The 19,372-nt window shown below is 43.6% G+C and overlaps 1 protein-coding gene across 20 annotated transcripts in view; it reads left to right on the top strand.

Annotated features, from left to right (window-relative positions):
* The window catches only part of PPP6R3 (protein phosphatase 6 regulatory subunit 3), a 114,564-nt gene that overhangs the window by 53,356 nt on the left and 41,836 nt on the right, over positions 1-19,372 (top strand). For all 20 annotated transcript variants that reach the window (XM_032490042.1, XM_032490047.1, XM_032490033.1 and 17 more), the window contains 5 exons: positions 3,145-3,282; positions 5,863-5,928; positions 8,098-8,210; positions 10,952-11,065; positions 18,445-18,574. In XM_032490042.1, the coding sequence (XP_032345933.1) occupies positions 3,145-3,282; positions 5,863-5,928; positions 8,098-8,210; positions 10,952-11,065; positions 18,445-18,574 (561 nt within the window). The remainder of the gene's footprint in view (positions 1-3,144; positions 3,283-5,862; positions 5,929-8,097; positions 8,211-10,951; positions 11,066-18,444; positions 18,575-19,372) is intronic.

Consider the following 19,372-nt stretch of genomic DNA (forward strand, 5'->3'; position numbering starts at 1 on the left):
TCAGTGTTCTGAGTTGTGCCTTAAGTCCAGGCTCTATAAGAGAATATATTTTAAACATTAAGCATTCAAGTGCTTGCTGACTTAACACTGACTTACACATTAATGAATATGCTTAACTTGACCTCTTCTTTCTGAGTGCCTCACATCTCAGTTTTTTAATATACTTCCATTTCTTCTTTTGACAAGTAGTCAGAAGCATGAGAATGTTGGGTGTCCGTTTGTGAAGACAGCATGACGGTGCACACTGAGTGCCTTGAGTGTGTGAGTGGCTTCTTAGTGACTCTGTGATAAAGTGACTTTTTTTGTTTGTTTGTTTCCCCTAATGATGACCACAAATGAAACTTATAAAGCTTTCCCAGAAATGTAATTGATGGTAGTTCACACAGATGGCAATTACTTCTATTTTGATTCCACTCAAAAACTCGAGACATCTGGGTATTGACTGTCATAAACATACATGTGTAGCTCTTCTGTTCTTTCCAGTAGTACGTGACAGAAGTTCATACCTGACTGTTACGGCAGGAACCTCCTCCCCCTCTCCTCCTCCTCCGTGGTGTTATCTGGCATGTCCCCACGTCCCACCCTGCCCCCTATGCTTTGTTTTGTTCTTAATTCTATATGTAGTTGGGAAGTTGTTTTCTTAAGTGTCTGTTGTATGTGTAGTGGTTCTTGAATGAGGGCCACATGAGAATTTGTTTGAAAAGCAGGATCTTGAGCCCCATTCCAGACTGACTGAATCGGACACTCGGGCTGGAGCCCAGCATCTGGGGTTTTAACAAGCCTTCCAGATGACTCTGACGCTGGCCAGAGTGTGAGAATCACCGCTCTAGTGGGTATTGGTGAGGAAAAGGATCTGCTTACAAGGAGGTTGTGATCCACTTATGGAAACAGGCGCCCAGGGAGCAACAAGAGCCTCAGGTGCCCGAGGACAGACTGGTAGTTCTGCCAGAGTGCAGCCAGTGAGGGTGTGATGACAGGGGTGCAGGCGGTCAAACCAGTCGGGCCTGGCATCCTTCGTGTGGAGAACAGGCTCCGTGACCCGTCCTTGCTGTCAGCAGACTGCAGGGACTGGAACTATTTTAGGCCCAGTCCGTCCATCCTGTGCCATGTGGGTACATGTTGTATTTTAGGAAGACGAGGTCGTTCTTTCATGTTCTTAATTGAGAAGGATTACCTTCCTAAATGTATTGGAATTGAGATTCTTTTTTCTTAGATAGTAGTCCCTGAATCACAATCACTCTGATAGATTGTCTTTCCTCCTCCTGTCTTTTGATGAGAAGTGACAGCACTGCTGACTGACAGGGGAAAGTGCAGGTCATCCCGTCAGTGTAAGCAGTGTAAGTTACCAGTCAGTTCCAGATGCTTGTAGCCTTGATCGAGACTGGTCTTCACCTTCTTCGTGCTATTTCTTCTCACTCTGTGCTAGGGAAACCCAGATTTGTGGGTCCTGGTTTCAGTGCACCTTTAGTACAGAGTGATGGACAGTATTTGTATTGATCTTTAAGGTCAGAACTTAGCGTGTGAGGACGATGGCACATGCCAGGTGAACCCTGAGCAAAGGCCCTTCACTCTGTTGCTTGTTGTGCTTCTTGGTTCAGCCCTTAGTAACGAGAGGATTCAATAACCCTGCTCTCTTAGCTACAGGAAAAGTCAGACTGGCACCTTTCTATCCTTTTGAGAATTATGAGTGTAAATAAAGGCTTCCCATCACATGATAAATTAGTAAGAATATATGTAACTGCAAGTAACGAAAAAACCCAGACTCAGTCTGGTTGACCCAGTGCTGCGTGGGGCCCCTTCAGTGCAGTCTGGCTGACCCAGTGCAGACCTCTGCTAGCTCGTGGGGCACCGTCAGTGTTGGATGGGCAGCGCCTCAGTGACCTGGGTCGTCCTCGATACAGGAAACCTTGCTGTCCTTGCTGTGCTGTCCATGGAACTGGCTGTGACTTGTGCCTCTGGCTCCAGATCCAGGGCTTTTGCCATTAAGTAACGCAGTATTTTGGTCAGTTGTGACTTTTTCTTCCTCTCTCCTCCACTGCTTTTAAAAACTACTGTGTGACTCAGTTGTGAGTGGATTAATTATGTATACCTTCTTGAGGGTTTATGTTACAGTGTTTACCCTCACAGTCTAGAGAAGCAACGGGTGACGGTTAATCCCGTGTTTACACCTGCTTGTGTGAAGCAGTTTTAGTTGTCACCTCTTGCTGTTAGACTTCTTCATGTGGGTTAATGGCAGAATTGTGGCTTTGGGGACATAGAAATCTAGGTTTACATCTCAGGGCAGTCACTTTTTAGCTTCTAGTGAGATACTTAACCGATCTGAGCCTCAGTTTCCTCATCTATAGCATCGAGTTAAGCAACCCCAGTTGACAGGCTTTGAGACTCTTCAGTGAGACTTTGTCAGGGCCATGCTGCTTCTGGGACTTTTGAACAGATGGTTCGTGCACACGGACAGAAATGAGGAGGTGTGCATGGGTGTTTAGGACAGGACAGTCACATTCTTCCCCTGCACAGTGGAGACCCAGGTGGCAGCCATGACTTCATTACTGTTCTCATGTCCCCTCAGGGTGACTATCAACCTTGTCCACACTCACCCTCCTTGTATTAATCTGATCAGGTGAATTGCTGAAATAAAATCCAAATGTGATTATTCTGTAGTGGGTGAGTTAGTCACTTTGATGTAGAAATCTTCATGTTTGAATTTTTTTCTTAACTTGCATGAGTATAATTAGGATTTTGAATATTAATCTGCATTATAATGCAAAGCCCAGTAGACTTGCTTTATGTCCATGAACTGATAAGTGGTATATTCTCTTGCTCTTTATATGTATAAGGCATTAAATTTGATCCTCATTCTTTGAGAGTTAATACTGAAAGTCAACAGAAATAAAAGATTCTGTTATGGTTTGTTTGTATTAGGGAACATGTGGTAACTTAGGAGTTTTTTCCAAGAGTTTTTTGAGTATTGTAACAGACGGCTTTCCAGTTTGGTATCTTACGACTAATTCAGCATTTGCCTTTCCTCACCTTGAAGTGGTGATGGGATTTTGGAGGGGGCAGCTGGATAGGTCAGGACTGAAAGCATCCTAAAGTTACATTTTGTTAAGTTAACATGTCTTTCAGTTGTGGCCTGTTCTCCTCTAGATTGTGGACTTTCTAAAGAAGAAACGTGACTTTGTGGACCTTATCATCAAGCACATAGGGACGTCGGCTATCATGGACTTGTTGCTCCGGCTCCTGACGTGCATCGAGCCTCCGCAGCCCAGGCAAGATGTGCTGAATGTGAGTAGATTGTGGCCAGTGTCACTGGGATGGGGTGGTGCCTGAGCCGCGGGGCTGCTCAGTTTGGGCGGGATTCAAGGGGTTGGTGGAAAGGTGACTGGGAAACTGGGGGTGGAGGGGGTGGATTTCCAAGATAGGAGGAAACTTAGACTTTGCAGGATTAGGATCCCAGGTGTGCACTCTAGGGACATGGGCTGTTTCCTTGTGGGGTTCTTTTCCCTTTGCTGGTTTGTTCTTCAGCGGGAGTAGGAAGGGAGAATGGACGGAGGCTTTGTCCTAAAGCTGGTCTGGTGGTAAGAGCAGAAGTAAGACGGCTGAGAGCTGCGCGTCTCACCTGAGTATCCTATGAGGCCTTCTCCTTGAGAAGGTGGTCACGCTGCAGGGTTACCTCTGAGAGTCAAAAAGCAGAGGCGTTAGTATTTGTAGGGAGTCAGGCTGCAGAAGTAACATTCTCCTTGTGGATACCTCGGAGCAGGGGGTAAGGAGAATGGAGTTTATGTCCAAAAGGGTACATATTTTAAAATCTGGGGAGATGGTCATTTCAGGATATGTGCTCTTGAGGAGCTGTCCTGGGTGGCATCTGGGCGGGCCGAGGAGGAGTGTGAGTGACTCGAAGACGCGCTTTCTCACGGGCGCTCTCCTTGGCTTCCCCTTCTTGTCTGTCTCTTCCCCTCTCATTCCCTTCACATCCTCCTCCCAGAGCCATTCCCAGTCCATTCTATCTTTGATACTCAACCTCTCACACCTTAGAATTTTTCCCTGGAACTGAGTTTTATTGAAAACGTTAATTAAAGACGGGAAGGATCAGGAGGAGAGACAGAAGGGCCTGTCAGGAGGTTCCCCAGGAAAGGACGTGTTCTGCCGAGGTGGGCAGGCAGTCCTGTGTTCTTGTGACTGGGAGCATTGAGGGATGGGGTCAGGGCCGGAGCAGTAGAACCGGGCAGAGGTCTACTGAGAACTGTGGTCATTGTGAGGAAACTGGCTCAGAACCAGGTGAACATCCTGGGAGCTACCCACGGGAAGAGGCCCCAGACTGGGGCGCTGGTCCCCTTTAGGTGTGTTTTTGTATATGTGAGTCTTTCCCAGTAGAGGTCAGGGATTCCAGGGAAGCCGTGGAGGATAAGGAGGAGGGTCATCTTTATATTTAGATTATTATAGGGGTAAGTTATTCAGTATGGTTTCTTAGAATTCCCTTGGTCACTTCCAAAGGAATTGTAGGGCCCACTTCCAAAGGAATAGACGTGCTTTTGAGGGGGAATGTAGTGGTAGGTGGTTAATAAAAGCACAGGTCAGGGGAAGGGTGGTTAGAAACTCCTAAATGTCTTACACTGATTTGGGAGCCCAACATGGGCTTGGACTGTAGGTGCTTGTTAATAGCTGTGGAGGCAGTGAGCGGGTGGAGGGCTGACTAGTTCACTGCCCACAAAGTTTCCTACATTTTCCCAAGGTGTTCAGGCCCCACTCCCTCTGTAGAGGTGTTTGCATCCTGTTTCAGGACTTTGCTACTCAAAGTGTGGTCCCAAACATCACCTGGGAGCCTGTCAGAAATCCCAAAGCTCAGGTCTCACCCCTGCCCCACTGAATCAGAGTCTGCATTTGAACAAAACCCTTGGGGGGTCAGGTAATTCGTGTTCACATTTAAAAACTGATCTTAAAATGTAAAGTTGGGCCTCTGCCTTTGTGGTAGTTTCCTAATGACTTTTGTTTGCATTTTTCTTTGATGTGTTCTTCCTTAAGGAGGGGAGACATACCTAAGATTTTTCTCTTTGCGCCTTTAGCAAATTGTGTTTGATTTCTCGCCACCCAGCCCTTACTGCCATCCCCCATCTCCTTTAACCTTTGGAGTGTGTGTGTGTGTGTGTGTGTGTGTGTGTGTGTGTGTATGTCCCCGTCCGTCCTCTCTAGGTTGTAAACACCTTGTTTGTTATAGTGTTTGTGTTCCTTGCAGAGTTAATATTGATTGTACCAGCTGATTTTTCATTCATTCTTATTCTCATGCCCTTCATATTTCATTCATGGCAGTAGTACGTGTGTAGATGAGGAAGAGTGTCCTCGTCATGATAATAGCTCTTTGCTAATGTGTGACAGGGCAGATACACTCTGTTTCTGTGGTGCCCCCAGCCGCCACATTTCCTGTGGTGGTTTTGGTTTTGGAATCTAAAAGTTCATCATGTTTTAAGCCAGAGGCTTGATACTAAATACTGCTTTTCTAAAGCGAATGCTCTCTTAGGACAGAAGTTGTATAAATTCCATTCCCCTCTTGCCCTTAATAACCAAAGCACAGACCCTTTCAGTGCCCAGTGTCTGAGAGTTACCCCACGGCTGAGAAACTGATGTGTAGAATTTTCGTATATGGGTGTTGTGATTTGGGGAGGAGTTGGTACTGCAGCTACTGTTAAAGTAACATATTCACTGGTATTTTCCTTGGGGGACTTTTAATTTCCTGTAGTGTTCAAAGTCCAGAGAAACCTGTAACATTCTACTTAAAATGTGATGGATATTTCCGAATATGTTAATCTTCATTGGGGCTTGAACCAGAGCTACTCATTGCTATGATTCCTTCTACAATGTGTTTTACAGTGGTTAAATGAGGAGAAAATTATCCAGAGGCTTGTGGAAATAGTTCATCCATCGCAAGAAGAAGATGTAAGTTCTCTTTTGTGACTATAAACTTGATTTTTTAAAAAAAGAACCATGTTTATTTGGGCCCAGAGCATAATTGTGCCAGGTGTGGATGAAGGCAGAGGGTAGGTAGGACAGCGATGAACTGGCATTCTTCAAGTTGGCAGTTTCCTGGACACTAAAGGCTTTTTAAAATACTGCATTTTACTGATACCCAGAAAATTTCCAGAAACGTGAAACAGTGAGCCCTGGGTCTGGCACCGTCGTCTCTTTAGAGCTGGGACTCTGTGCTCCATCTGTTCACCTTTGTTACAAACCTTCATCCATACTTGTTTTTTCTTTTATACCCATCTTCAGCCCAAATGATGTGGTTGCATCTGTCTGCATTTATTTTTTCCATTCTGGCTAAAGCTTTCCAGGCAGCACAGCAGGACCTTGGTCACCAGTGAATCCCTCACTGTCAGGCTCATTCCTGGCTTGGGCTTTTGTGCTCTGACAGGTTTGGCCTTTGTCCTGGTGCTACAGATGGACTTGGCAGTAGAATTGAAGCCGCTTGTAGTTTACAGATTGAGCCGTGTCCTGGGGGAGGCCTGTCGGGAGGCGGGTCACCAGGACAGCGGGTGTGCTTCTCTCCTGCTACTCCTGTTGCTGCCTTCAGTAGCAGACTGGGCCACGTGGAATTGCCAGCTTCTGCAGAAATGACAGTTCTGTATGGCTCAGTCTAGTGTCTACAGAGGAGTTGGCTCAGACAGCATGCAGGGTATGTCATGGATTACGGGGACCTCCTTGTATGCCTATAGGCGGTGGCTTAGTTGGAGAGTGAGCACTACAGAGGAGCAGGGCAAAGGAAGGAGCGTGCAGCCTGAGGGGTTCTCTCTCGTGAAGGCAGATCTAGCCCCTTCTACTCTGGTCTGTTAAAAATCTTCTGGTACCTGGAGTTTATCTAAAGTGAGCTCCCTATCCCGCTACCCCTTTTAAAAGAACAAACCAAAACAACAACGGAAAAAAACCAAACTAACCGTTAAGGGGGCTGTTGATCCCTCCCACTCCCCTGCAGTATTGTTACCTCTGACACTTGGGACATTCCAGTACGTACCCGTGTCGGGTGCTGGAGTGTGAGAGCCCCTGCTTCGAAGGAGCCTTTGGCCTGCTAGGGTAATGAGCCCTCCTGCTGGGGCTGGGGGAGCTGGGTGGATCTAAGGGCACACTTCCAATGCAGTGGCAGTGTGGCTGGTGTAGGTGGTGGTGAGTGAAGACAGGAGTGTGGGCTGCCTGCTCTCAGGGAGGGAGGGCACATCACATCCTTGGACGAGGCTTGTTCGTCTCTAAGTTCACGTTCTCGAGCAGAAGAACATGATTGTTCAGCAGGATACCCTCCCTGTCTGGAGGGTCCAGGAGGAATTGACAGAGGAGAAACCCAACTCTCCAGCAAGTTCTTTGCAAAGAACAAAGCATTTGGGGCATTAGCACCATCTCTGCTGTACTTGCAAGAAGTTAATTTTGTCTTTTGGGCAGTCCTGTTGGTACTTCTGTTTTGTATTAAATGATGAATTGCATATTAAAATTATACTGACTAATTTGTATTTATTAAGGAAATGTTAGACTCTTGGTTCCAAATTGTGGGTTTTGATATCCGGGTGTGCACTGTCGTCTGTGCAGGAATCTCCTCCTTCTCCTTGCACTGAGCACGCTGCTCAGTCTGCAGGGAGTGCTCAGTGCGCGTGCCACGGGACACGCAGTGTTTGGCGCCAGGGTTTTCAAGCTTTCCTGTACGCTGGGAGAAGACGCACTATTTCTTATCCATTACTGTATTCCAGGAAGCTGGATTTTTGTTTTTAAACCGAAGAAGTGTATGCATCTTTCTGTGCTGATAAAAGTGTATATTTTGAGGATGTATTTTTCTTCAAGTATTTAATTGTAGAAATTTTTCCTTGCCAGAACTTTAATCAGATCTCTGTACGCAAAGTAACATGTACTATGTTTGCGCTCTTGTTAAGTAAAACTCTTCAGCCTGGCACGATAAAATATTCGTGCTTTACATATGCTATTTCTTTTGACCTTGGCTTTTTTTTCTTTTAACTGTAGCTTACGGTCAGTATTAATTTGTGTTATTAAACAATTTTGCCTAACTGTTTATTAAAAGTTTGACTTCTGATGTGTTTTTGTAGTTAAAATTGTACTTCTTTCCTTTAGCGACATTCAAATGCATCACAGTCACTTTGTGAAATTGTTCGCCTGAGCAGAGACCAGATGTTACAAATTCAGAACAGTACAGAACCAGATCCCCTGCTTGCCACCCTAGAAAAGTATGTTTGAAACTCCCTTCTTGTTCTTTTGTATTGCTGCTCTATGTTATGTTACTGTTGTAAGTGGTTGGTAAGTTTCCTTATGTGGGAATCTGGTCTCTGCAAAATACTCTTGGGTAGGTAAGAAGGCAGGAAAATCTGTTTATCTGATCTCAGCCACTCCTGATGTTCAGCAGAGACTAACAGGGTAAGAATGTAAATAAATGATATTTACATGCAGACTTTGAACGTTTCCAATAGTTATAAACTAAATTCTATAAAGCTGTCTTAAGATGGGGCAGTCACATCATTACTGCAGTCACTGCCTCCGTGGTCTTCAGGGGGGGAAATAGTCTTACGTATGAACTAATTTGACCCATTTTAGTCAATGATTTTTATTGGAAGTTCTTCTTAGGATTTACTTTACTGTAGCAGCTGACTAGAGGTCACCTGACCAGATTGATTTGAAGAGTTGCACATCTTGTATGTTTTATTTCTTTGTATTTCTTACTTTCAGACAATTCCTAGTGAACAGATATCTCACGTTTAGGTGGAAGACAGCCTGGGGATGGTGTGCTATTTTGAAGTCTGTGAATGGCCAACTTTCACATACTGGTTTTTCTAAGTTCACACATTTTCAGAAGTAATATCTACCGTGAAGTATGGGCATACATTTGGCCTGCATCCATACAACTGAAAGTTATTTTAATAAACAAAAATAAGACATTTCCCCACGTTGAGTGGATAATTGGAAAGAGTGTGAACAGTTAGCATTGTTACGTACGAGTGGTAGTCTTGCTTCCGTTTGCTGCCACTGTTCTTGTTCTTTTTAATGTCTTTGTTAAACATGGTTACATTAGGGTTGGACTGTGCAGCTCTCAATTCTTGATACTAATGAGCTTAGAATGAGTTGGAGTTGGATCTCAGTTGAGCCCGTTAATTTTATAGAAGGGAGTCTTTACTCTTAGCTGCCCATATAAAAAAACAAAAACAAAACAAAAGCGAGCCTATCTCAAAAGACTTGGAGAGAGACCCTGGATGGCTTCTTGCGTAAAACAGTTCGTATCATGAATTTTATCGATGCTCATCCAAAAACTCATTTTTTTTTTGTTTTTGAGGGGCGAGGTAATTAGGTTTATTTATTTATTTAATGGAGGTACTGGGGATTGAAACCAGGACCTCGTGTACACTAAGCATGAACTCTACCACTGAGCGTATTATACCCTCCCCTCCAAGAACTCCATTTTAAAAAAATGAAAGTGAATATATTTTCTCACTTGTAAATAAATGCCTAATTATTTAAAGAGTATGAAGGCATTTATTTCTTGTATCCTGTTCAGCAAGCTCAGTCCTTCAGTTTATGATGTCCTGTGTATTTGGTCATCCTTACATGTTTACACAGGGCTCAGAATATGGCTCAGATACTGTGTTGCATCTTGATTGTCAAATTTTGCTGGTTATTGTATCATTTTTGCCCACGAGTAGAATGCTTTCACGGATACAGTAGATTTCCGACTGGATGCAGCCATGAAAGAGAGCCTCTTTGTTGGCCGCTCCCTCCCGTCCTCACGGAAGCGTGGGCCTGCGCTCTGGGGAGCCGGAGTGCGGCAGCTGATGGACGCGGTGGGTGTCTGCAGTCGGCCTTGTGTCCATCCGTCCCCTCTTCCTGGAGCCGGGCTGCTATTTGAAGAATATGCATATTGACTGTAAAAAAAGCAGTCTGTTTTCCAGAGCTCAATCCCAAATTTAATATTTATTCTATTGACTGCTGTGTGTTGAGTGACTTCTACAGTGCTCTTTTGGGTAGAGGTCTTACAAGTTTAGGGCTGGTCTGGGAGTACTTGAAAGCTGCTTCCTGCAAAGGGCTCCTCTGAAGTTAGGTGAGGTACCAGTTTTATTTGCTTCCCCCAAATAGAAAGAGATTCTCTCCTACTTGCTGCCCTAACCTGGCAAAGGAGCTGTTGCTATACCCAGTGAGCACAGCTGCACCGTGGGACGGCTGGCGTGTCTGCCAGGGGAGCAGCAGGGACAGCCCAGCTGCACGCCATGTTGTAAGGGAGGCTCCATTTCTTAATCCACATGGATCCTGAAAGTGACTGAGACCCTAAGAAACCGAGGTTTCCCTTGAGAACATGCACATAAATTTACCTAACAGGTCACCCTTGTATCTTACATTAATTGTGACTTTGTTCACGTGTGGGCGAGGTGTAACGGGAAGGGCCTGTAGCGAATACTTCTGGGGCAGTGGTTCAGTCACATCCATTTCATTGCTGCCACATTGTTAGGATTTACCAGATTTTAACTGTAGAGCAAAATGCAGCAATTGATGTTTTCTTTTACCTGTTTTAGGTGTTTATTAATTATACACTCGTGCCTTTGTGGAAAAACATTTATAGTTTCTAATTAGAGCCTTTTTGAAAACTTCCCTTTCTTTTGTAGGGGTAAAGGGGTAAAGGGTTCTAAGTCTTGTTCTCTAATACCCCCGTCTGACATCTAGTCCAGGGTATTTTCTGGCTCTCCACAAGATTGGCAAAGGCAGGCAGGCCCCAATGATTTTGCTAAAGGCAGGGGATAGGAATATATACGTATGCCTACTTTAATAAATGTACTAGAAGTGAAATACTGTTAAGTAAAACAAATATGCCCAAGTGAGCATATTTACTTGTACTGCTTGCTTTATTGATACCATGATCTTTTTCTGTGAAGTTGCTGGTGTTAAATGGTGCAGCAGTTAGCACTTGACTGTTGGTTTTTTTCCCTAGGCAAGAAATTATAGAGCAGCTTCTGTCAAATATTTTCCACAAGGAGAAAAATGAATCAGCCATAGTCAGTGCTATTCAGATATTGCTGACTTTACTTGAGACACGGCGACCAACGTAAGTTTTTCTTTTATCCTACAAAATAAGCCCTTTGGTTTTGCTTTTAGAATTTTTAAAAACTAAGAGTTAAGTTGTTAGTTGATAGCTGCAGTATCACACCCTTCATTTTCAGGTGCTGAATCTTTTTTTACTATACAAGCTATAAGTTTTATATGAACGTGATACATAGATGTAGTTGAAAAATACGGATTGGTGAACACTGTTGGCAGTATTTGGATTCTAGTCATTTGGGTTTATGAAGTAGTTACCAAAATGCTACTGTAGTAAGCCAAAACCATGTAAAATCACTCAAACACAAAGGAAGCTTATTTTTTGCTTATGAAAATTGAAAATAGCCGTTCCTGGTTAGTTTGCAGCTCTCCTCCAAGCGACTTTCCATCTTGTGGTTCTTTCCAGTGCTTGCTGACTTGAGACTTCACGTTTTCTGGGGAGTTTCAGTGTGAGGCACCACGGTTCATCAGGCTGCTTAAAAATGGGTAGGCAGGTGGCTTGAGGCACTAAAGAAAAACTTGTACTATGTGTTTCGGAATCAGAAATATAGTCTACTTTTGTGCCTCTGGACAGCCATTTAATGTTTTGTCATATTATTTTTTTACAGTTTTATACCCAAAGCTAATTTGCTTATTAATTGTCAGAGTTTTCTAATTGTTACCTAGAGCATGAGAATTTGAAGAGGTATGTATATGCAAGTGTCCTAGGAATGTGTGGTTTATATTCTAGAATTTGTATTTTCTTACTCACTTTTGGATCCAACCAGTGAACCAGAGGGCATGAAGAAGAAGGACAGGTCTGCTGTCAGCAGGTGACAGGTTTAGCCCTCCGGGGTTTCTGGATTTACTTTTAGTAACATCATTTTTGTTTCTAGCAAAATAGTAAACACAGCCTTAGCAAACCCTACTTTCCGCAGTCCTGCTCTCTGTTCCTGGTCTTTTAACCTTTGCTTAGTGATCATGGAAGGGCAGTGTCCAAGTTTGTCATAATTTGGGGATTGTATCTGCAGTTTTTGACTTTGTCCATGTCTTCCTTGGTAAGTCATATTTTAAATAATGTAACCAATGACTTAAGGTATTAATCAGGTGGTACCGGACTGTTACCTTCTACTCACACTGCATGGCAATTGCATCATCTCTTAAAATGGTTTAAACGCACGTGAGCTGGTGCTGTGAGATTTATATTGACTGCTCTGGCTTGAGAAAGGAATAAATCTGAGAAAAAGGATGCACATGGAAGAGGAAAAACCCCACATAATCGCACAACTTAGAGCAAATGGAGACAATACAACAATAAAAGAAATAATAGGGGGAAGTTTTTGATCAGAGGGAACGTATCCCCAGACCATAAAGGTTTATCAGATACTAAGCAGGATTAAATTGAGGGAGAGGGGAGGGTGACGACTAATATCTTAGTCTTATCCTTATGAGATTTCTGAATCTCTAGGATGAAAGGTAAATCTTAAAAATATTTGGACAAGAAGAAATGGGTGTACTCCAGAACAAATCACACTGCCAGACATCTCATTTGTAAAGCTTAATAAACACTGAAAAACAGGGCAGGATTGTGACCCTGAAATACTTTTCTTGATGTGTAAAGGCAAGAGACATTTTCAAGTGTGAGACCTCAGTGTTCCATCTGTCTTCTGTTCCTGGGGTGAATTACTTGAAGATGGACTTTACCAAAGCCAAACAGAAAAATAAGTTAGAATAAAGAACTTAAGGAAATATTTTGGTGAAAGTAATGATAAATGAAACAGATAGGAATGTGAAAATTAATGTGACTATTAAGAGTGAATAACTGAATAAGCCAAATGTTGAAAAAATGCAGTAAATTCCAGATTATTTTAATAAAACTCAAGAAGTGAGGAGAAGAGGGTGGGTTAGTGCACACTAGAGTTCCTGTCTTCTGCTGAGGGGCTGGGGTGCTTTCATGTGCAGTTTCATTTTTCATCCTGAAAAATCTTGTAATTCAAGTATGTTTTTTATGAATGTAGAATGATGGTAGGTTGTGTAACTCCCAAAGCATTTTAAGGGCAAGGAGAGCAAAGATACCCCAAGAACTGTAGACACAAGGGTAGTTGGCACGTACCTGTAAGCCCTTCTCAAGAGGTACAGGCGACTGGTGAGAGACTGGAGAAAGCTTTGCTTGCAGAATAGGCCTGAGGAAATGCAGCAGCAGCCTTTGGGGAGATACATGATTCCCCATTAGGATCCTTCTCTGTTTTTGTCCCTATTGAATAAAACCCTTAAGCCACCAGGGAATGGGTAGCAAACCCTATTATCCTAAAGACCCAGGTGAAGACCATTTGCAAGTGAGAGCAAGGAACCAGGGAACCTCTTTCCCACTGGACGAGCAAGGACATGTTCAGGGCCCAGACTATTAGGGTTCCCCTACCCCTGAAGTCAGGGCAGGATCTCTGAGGAGCCCCACCCCTGAGACCCAGGGACACTGGCTGCCTGAGACTGAGGCTGACCTAGAACAACAGAGCATTTCTCCCCCCACCCTGCTGCCACAGCAGTCTGCCGACAAGGGAAAGGCTTGAGTGTGGAAGCAGACCCTCAAGGCGCAGGAGCAAGCTTAAAGGGAAGGACTTTAGCTAAGGAGGGAGCAGACATTGAGAAAAACTTGGCAACAGAGCCCTGACTATAAACACAAAGTAACTTGAGACAAATGCGAAGTCTTTAGTGCACTGAGAGAAACCAACCATAGCAACAACAAAATCCAGCCTCGCTCAGCTGCTGACTACAAGTTGGTCTAAAAACCCCATACTAAAGACCTGGGGGGAAAAGGACCTTTGTCGTTCACAGCAAATACTATTCACATCAGTTTCTGTGATCTTACATAAGATATCCACGTTTCAACCAAAAATTGCAAGACAAAGAAACAAGATAAAAGAACCCTAACAGAGGTCTAAGGAGAAAAGGCAATTAATGGAACTAGATTAAAAAATGTTGAAACTATCTGTCCAGAATTTTAAATAACTATGATTAACATGTTAAAGGCTTGTGGAAAAAGTGGACAATATGTGTAAAACGGATGGAGAATTTTAACAGAGATATGGAAGATCAGATGGAAATGCTAGAAGTGAAAAAATACAACAGAAGTGAAGAATGCCTTTGGGCTCATTGGTAAACTTTGACATATGCGGGAAGAGAATCAGTGTAGGATGTTAGACATCGCCTGTCCTGAAATACGGAGAGTTAAAGCACAGGGAGAGTCGCTCTGTGAGCTGTGAGGACCTGCAGTAGTGACCTGCCACGAGGAACAGGGGCGCTGTGCCCAGGCCGCAATTTCTAATACTCTTCTTCAGCAAAAGGACCCAGTGCTCCGTGGAGAAGTGGCTGGTTCTGCGACTGGGGTACAAGATACTGGGCTAAGATGAGTGTGGAGGGTCAGGTAGTGAGGAAAGTAAGGGCACGCTCAGAAACCCCGCGGGAAGAGGGCCTTGGGAAGGGCAGGGAGCCCTCTGCAAGAGCTCCCATTGGCCAAGCTGGAATTGCTTGCACAATAAAATAAAGTAGTATCTTATCATAACGTAAATTGTAAAATGTCCGAAAGTCCATACTGCTGTAAATAAATGATGAATAAATAAGTGAGGGAAGAGAGACAAGTCTCCCATGGAGGAGAGTTCAGACAGTTCATAACCCCTTCTCAGGAGCAAGAACTAAACCCTCCACTCTTTACGTGCTGACTGCGGCCGTGACTTCCTCCTGAAGAGCGCAGCACAGGAGCAGAGGAACGAGAACCTGGCAGGTCCTCGTCAGTCGTGGTGGAGAAACCTGACAGACACTCAGCCAGACAGTCAGAGTCAACAGCCAGTGATAAGTTACGTGGATGGTCTGTGCCCTTGATACGATATAATGAAAATGGCATTCTCCCTGTGTGGTCTTCCTCTCAGAGACCCATGATCATGAGAAAAACAAGACCAAATCCCAGTGGAGAGACAGCCTGCAAAATACCTGACCAGTAGAGTAACTATCACAGCCAAGAGGAGGCCAAGGAAACACGACAGCTCAATATAATGTGAAGTCCGGGATGGATTCTGGAACAGACAAACAGCTTTAAGTGAAAACTAAGAAAGTCTGAGTGAAGTGTGGATTTCATGTATGAGTATCGGTTCATTAATTGTAACAAATGTAAGATGATAATGGGGGAAACTGGGTATGGGTCATATGGGGACTCTGTACTATTTTTGCCATTTTTCTATAAATCTAAGGCTGTTGTAATAGAAATTGGCATAACACGTAGGCAGAAAATCAGTAAGAACAACACTAGCAAATCCACAAGACGTGATTGACAACACCAAATGCTGGCCAGACTGCCAAGCAACAGGAACTCATTCATTGTTGGTGAAACACAGAATGATACACCTAATTTGGAAGACAGTTTGGCAGTTTTTACTAAAACTAAACAAACTCTTACCATACGATCCGGCAGTTGTGCTCCTTGGTATATTTACCCAAAGGAGTTGAAAACTTATATTCACACAAAAACCTGCAAATAATCGTTTAGCAGCTTTATCCATAGTTGCCAAAACTTGGAGGCAACCAAGGTGAGTGGATAAATAAACTGTAGTTCAGACAGTGGAATACTATTCAGCACTAAAGAATGAGCCCTCATGCCGTGAAAAGACATGGAGGAACCTTAAATGCAAGTGAAAAGAAGGAAATGAAAGAAGCCAGTCTGAACAGGCTACATACTGTATGATTCCAACTATATGACACACTGGAAAATGTCATATTTTACTGTGGAGACAGTGAAAAAATCAGTAGTTGCCAGAGGTTGGCGGTGGGGGCAAAATTAATAGGCAGAGCACAGAGGAATTTTAGGGCAGTGAAAATGCTCTGTGTAATATTGGAGCGACAGATACTTGTCATTATACATTTGTTCAGACTCCTAGAATGTACAACACCAAGAATAAACTACAATGTAAACTGGACTCTGGGTGGTTATGACGTGTCCGTGGAGGTTCATGGATTGTCATAAATGCACCACTGTGGTAGAGGATGTTGGTAATGGGGTAGGCTGTGCACCTGTGGGAGCAGACAGTATATGGGCAGTTTATACCTTCCCCCTCCATTTTGCTGTGAACTTGAAAAATTGCTCTATAAAAATAGTTTTAATAAAAATCAATCAATATAACTCTTATCAATAGACTAAAGAAGTAAAAACATGTGATCACTTCATTAAATTCTTTTTTATAAAATGTCTCAGCAAATTAGGAATAGAAAGGAACTTGGAGACTGATAAAACCCTCTAAAAAACAAAAAGAAATAACCCATGATGGCCACCATCGTTCTTAATGGTCATAGCGTGAAATCAGCTCCTGAAATCAAGGGACTTGTCAAGGATACTCCCTATCACCAATCCTGTTCGGCCTCATGCTAGAGGTCCTAGCAGCACAGCGAGACAGGAAAGAAAGAGGCATCCAGATTGGGGAGCAGGATGTGAACATAAGTTCTAGGGGCCACCGTTCATCCCACTAAGCGTAGCTAAACCAGACAAACACCATAGACGAATACCCAGTGCTAGTGACAGTGGGAAGCACCTGGAAGCCGCACATGCTATTTGAGATGTAAAGTCACGTGGCCGCTTTCTGAAAGCACTTGGCAGTTTTTAAATAAAATTAAACAGATCTTTATTGTATTACCCAGCACTCTCTTAGATGTTTATCCAAGGAAATGAAAGTGGTGTCACACAGAAACTTCTAAGTGAATGTGTATGCTTTATTCATAATCACCCCAAGCTGCAAACAGCCAGAGAGTGTCCTTAACTGATGAGTGGATAAAGAGGCTGTGGTCCATTTGTACAGTAGATTGCTATTCAGCAGTGGGAAGGAACGGACTGCTGACACCTAAAACCATCATCACGTCTTGTGCCTTTCCAAATCTGAGTTCTGAATTTAACATAGCTGTACTTGGAATATCAACATGGTTTTTGTTTTGGATTTGGCAGATTTTTACATGTATTTGAAAGACTAAAACTATGAGAAACACAGTGGATATTGACAACAGTACATAAACCAAAGCTAGTACATAAATTGATGCTAAGTATTTATTAGATGTACAAATAGAATTTGTATGAATGACTAAGGAGCTTTAGTATATGCTTTTGCATGGCTTTTCACGTAAGTGGGGGGAAAGCAGATTATTCTGTAAGTGTGGCTTAGTGAGTCACCACTTGGGGAAAGAATATGTGTATCCCTGTTATGAGTAAGAATAAATTCAAGATGGATTAAATAAAAAATATCAGAGGGAAAGTATGCAAATGTTCAGAGCCGTGGCATTGTTAAGAACCTTTAAGCATGGCTTCCTGTACAGAAAGTACAATGGAGAAGGCTATATTTGGCCATATAAATTATTAAAACCCCTACACATTAAAAAGCACTATAATAAAAGCAAAAGGCATTTCCTTTACCTACCCCCCTTCTGGTAATCGAGTTTCTGAATGCTGTTCCACGCAGCTCTTAGAGATCACTTAGACGTGTGAGAGAAATGTCTTCTAGGAACAGGCGTAACAGCAGGCCTCTGGGGGCCAGCAGTCTGCCGGGACGTGCGCTCAGTCCTCGGCTGCGTCAGCCTGACCCTCACGGCAGTCCTGGGAGATGCGTTCTAGGGTGGCTCCCATTGTCCATGTTAGAAGCAGTAACTAACTGGGGAGTGAAGAGCCGGGGCTTGGGCTCAGGCAGTCTCGCTCGAGCAGCTACATTATTGAGCACGAGTTGGCACTGATGTCCAGCTGCCACACCACTCTCAGGTACACCTTGTCATTTGAGCTGTATACCCACGTTTTTAGACCCCTCCTTCCTATGCCCTTCTTCCCCAGCCTTGAGAACCACTGGGCCCTTGTGCTTATTACTGGCACTGATTGGGGTTTGGGAGTCTCCTTCCGCTTGTCATTGTTTTCCTGTGAAGAGGGGTTTTAGTGAGTGGAGATGGAGCTTAATATGGAAGAGTGTTTTAAGCCTTTTAAATAGGAGGCCGCATTGATCTTCAAGGAAAAATATATAGAATAAGCACATGCCTGTTTGTCATTAACAGCCCTCCAGTGGCAGGCAGTATGCTACGCCCTGTAGTTCAGGGAGCAGATCTGTGGTTTTCTAAATTTTCTGGTGTTAGTGCAGTAGGTGTAAGGAATTAGAAGGTTTAGGAAACTGGGAAGAAAGGGCGTGTAATTTCTCACCTGACACAGCAGGCCTTTGGATTTCAGGTCGTGTTGGCTGATCCCCGTCAAGGTATTACTACACCCTCTTCCTTTCCCTCCAGAGTCTTCTGTATAATTATTATATAGTCTGTAGCTGTTACATATATACCTATGGACTGATACGGAGCATCTTGAATGGTTGTGAAATAATAAATAAAATTGACTTGCTTTGTTTCAAGATTTGAAGGTCATATAGAGATCTGCCCACCAGGCATGAGTCATTCAGCTTGTTTGGTCAACAAGAGTGTTCTAGAAGCCATCCGAGGAAGACTTGGATCTTTTCATGAACTCCTGCTTGAGCCACCCAAGGTAGGGCAGCTGCCTCAAGCGTAGCTGGCCAGCACGGTAGTTTGATTTAAGCCGTTGTTGGAAAGTGTGTGAGCCTTGTGAGTCGTAGAACTGGCTGTGACCAATGTGTACAAAGCATGTTACAAGGTATACACTGACTGTTTTTATTGCTTTTGAGCTAGTTTTTAATCAGCTTTTATCTATATATGGTATCTAAATTGATGGATGGGCTAGAATTAAAATTAAGTAAAATATTGATTATCTGCTTAGCAAACTTTAGCTTTTTGTTCCTCCTGTAAATTCTGGGTACTTACATGCTACTAAAGTAAACAGCTTGCTTCTCACAGCACGGTATTTTCACATCTTTGGGATAAAAGTTAATCTTTTAGGAATTAATATTTGAAATTGAGTTGGACCATTGTAACTGCCTGATGGACAGATACCTTGTTTAAGTAGTCAGTTGAATATGACTTGGAGTGTTAGTTTTTCTGTTAGGAGCACCCGTGCGCTAACCTAAAAACTACTGTTTACTCAGACAGCCACTGAAAGCACAAACAGCAGATGGCAAAGACCTACAGAAGAGGGGTGTCTGCTGTCCGTGGTGGTGTCCTTCCGTGACCCCCGTGACCCTCGGGTGGGTGCAGATTTAGGTTAGGGGAAGAGGCTCTTCCTTCTGGAATCTTGCGGGTGGGAGGCTCAGTTCTGAGAGTTCTCCCGCCAGCACCAGCTCTTACACTTTCTTTTTCCCCTCTGCCCTGTGTCACTGAGGCTAGCACCCTGGACACCGTAGTGCACATCTCTGTGAGAGTTTAGTATGCT

This window comes from Camelus ferus, chromosome 10, assembly GCF_009834535.1.
Source record: "Camelus ferus isolate YT-003-E chromosome 10, BCGSAC_Cfer_1.0, whole genome shotgun sequence".
Taxonomy (NCBI): Eukaryota; Metazoa; Chordata; class Mammalia; order Artiodactyla; family Camelidae; genus Camelus; species Camelus ferus.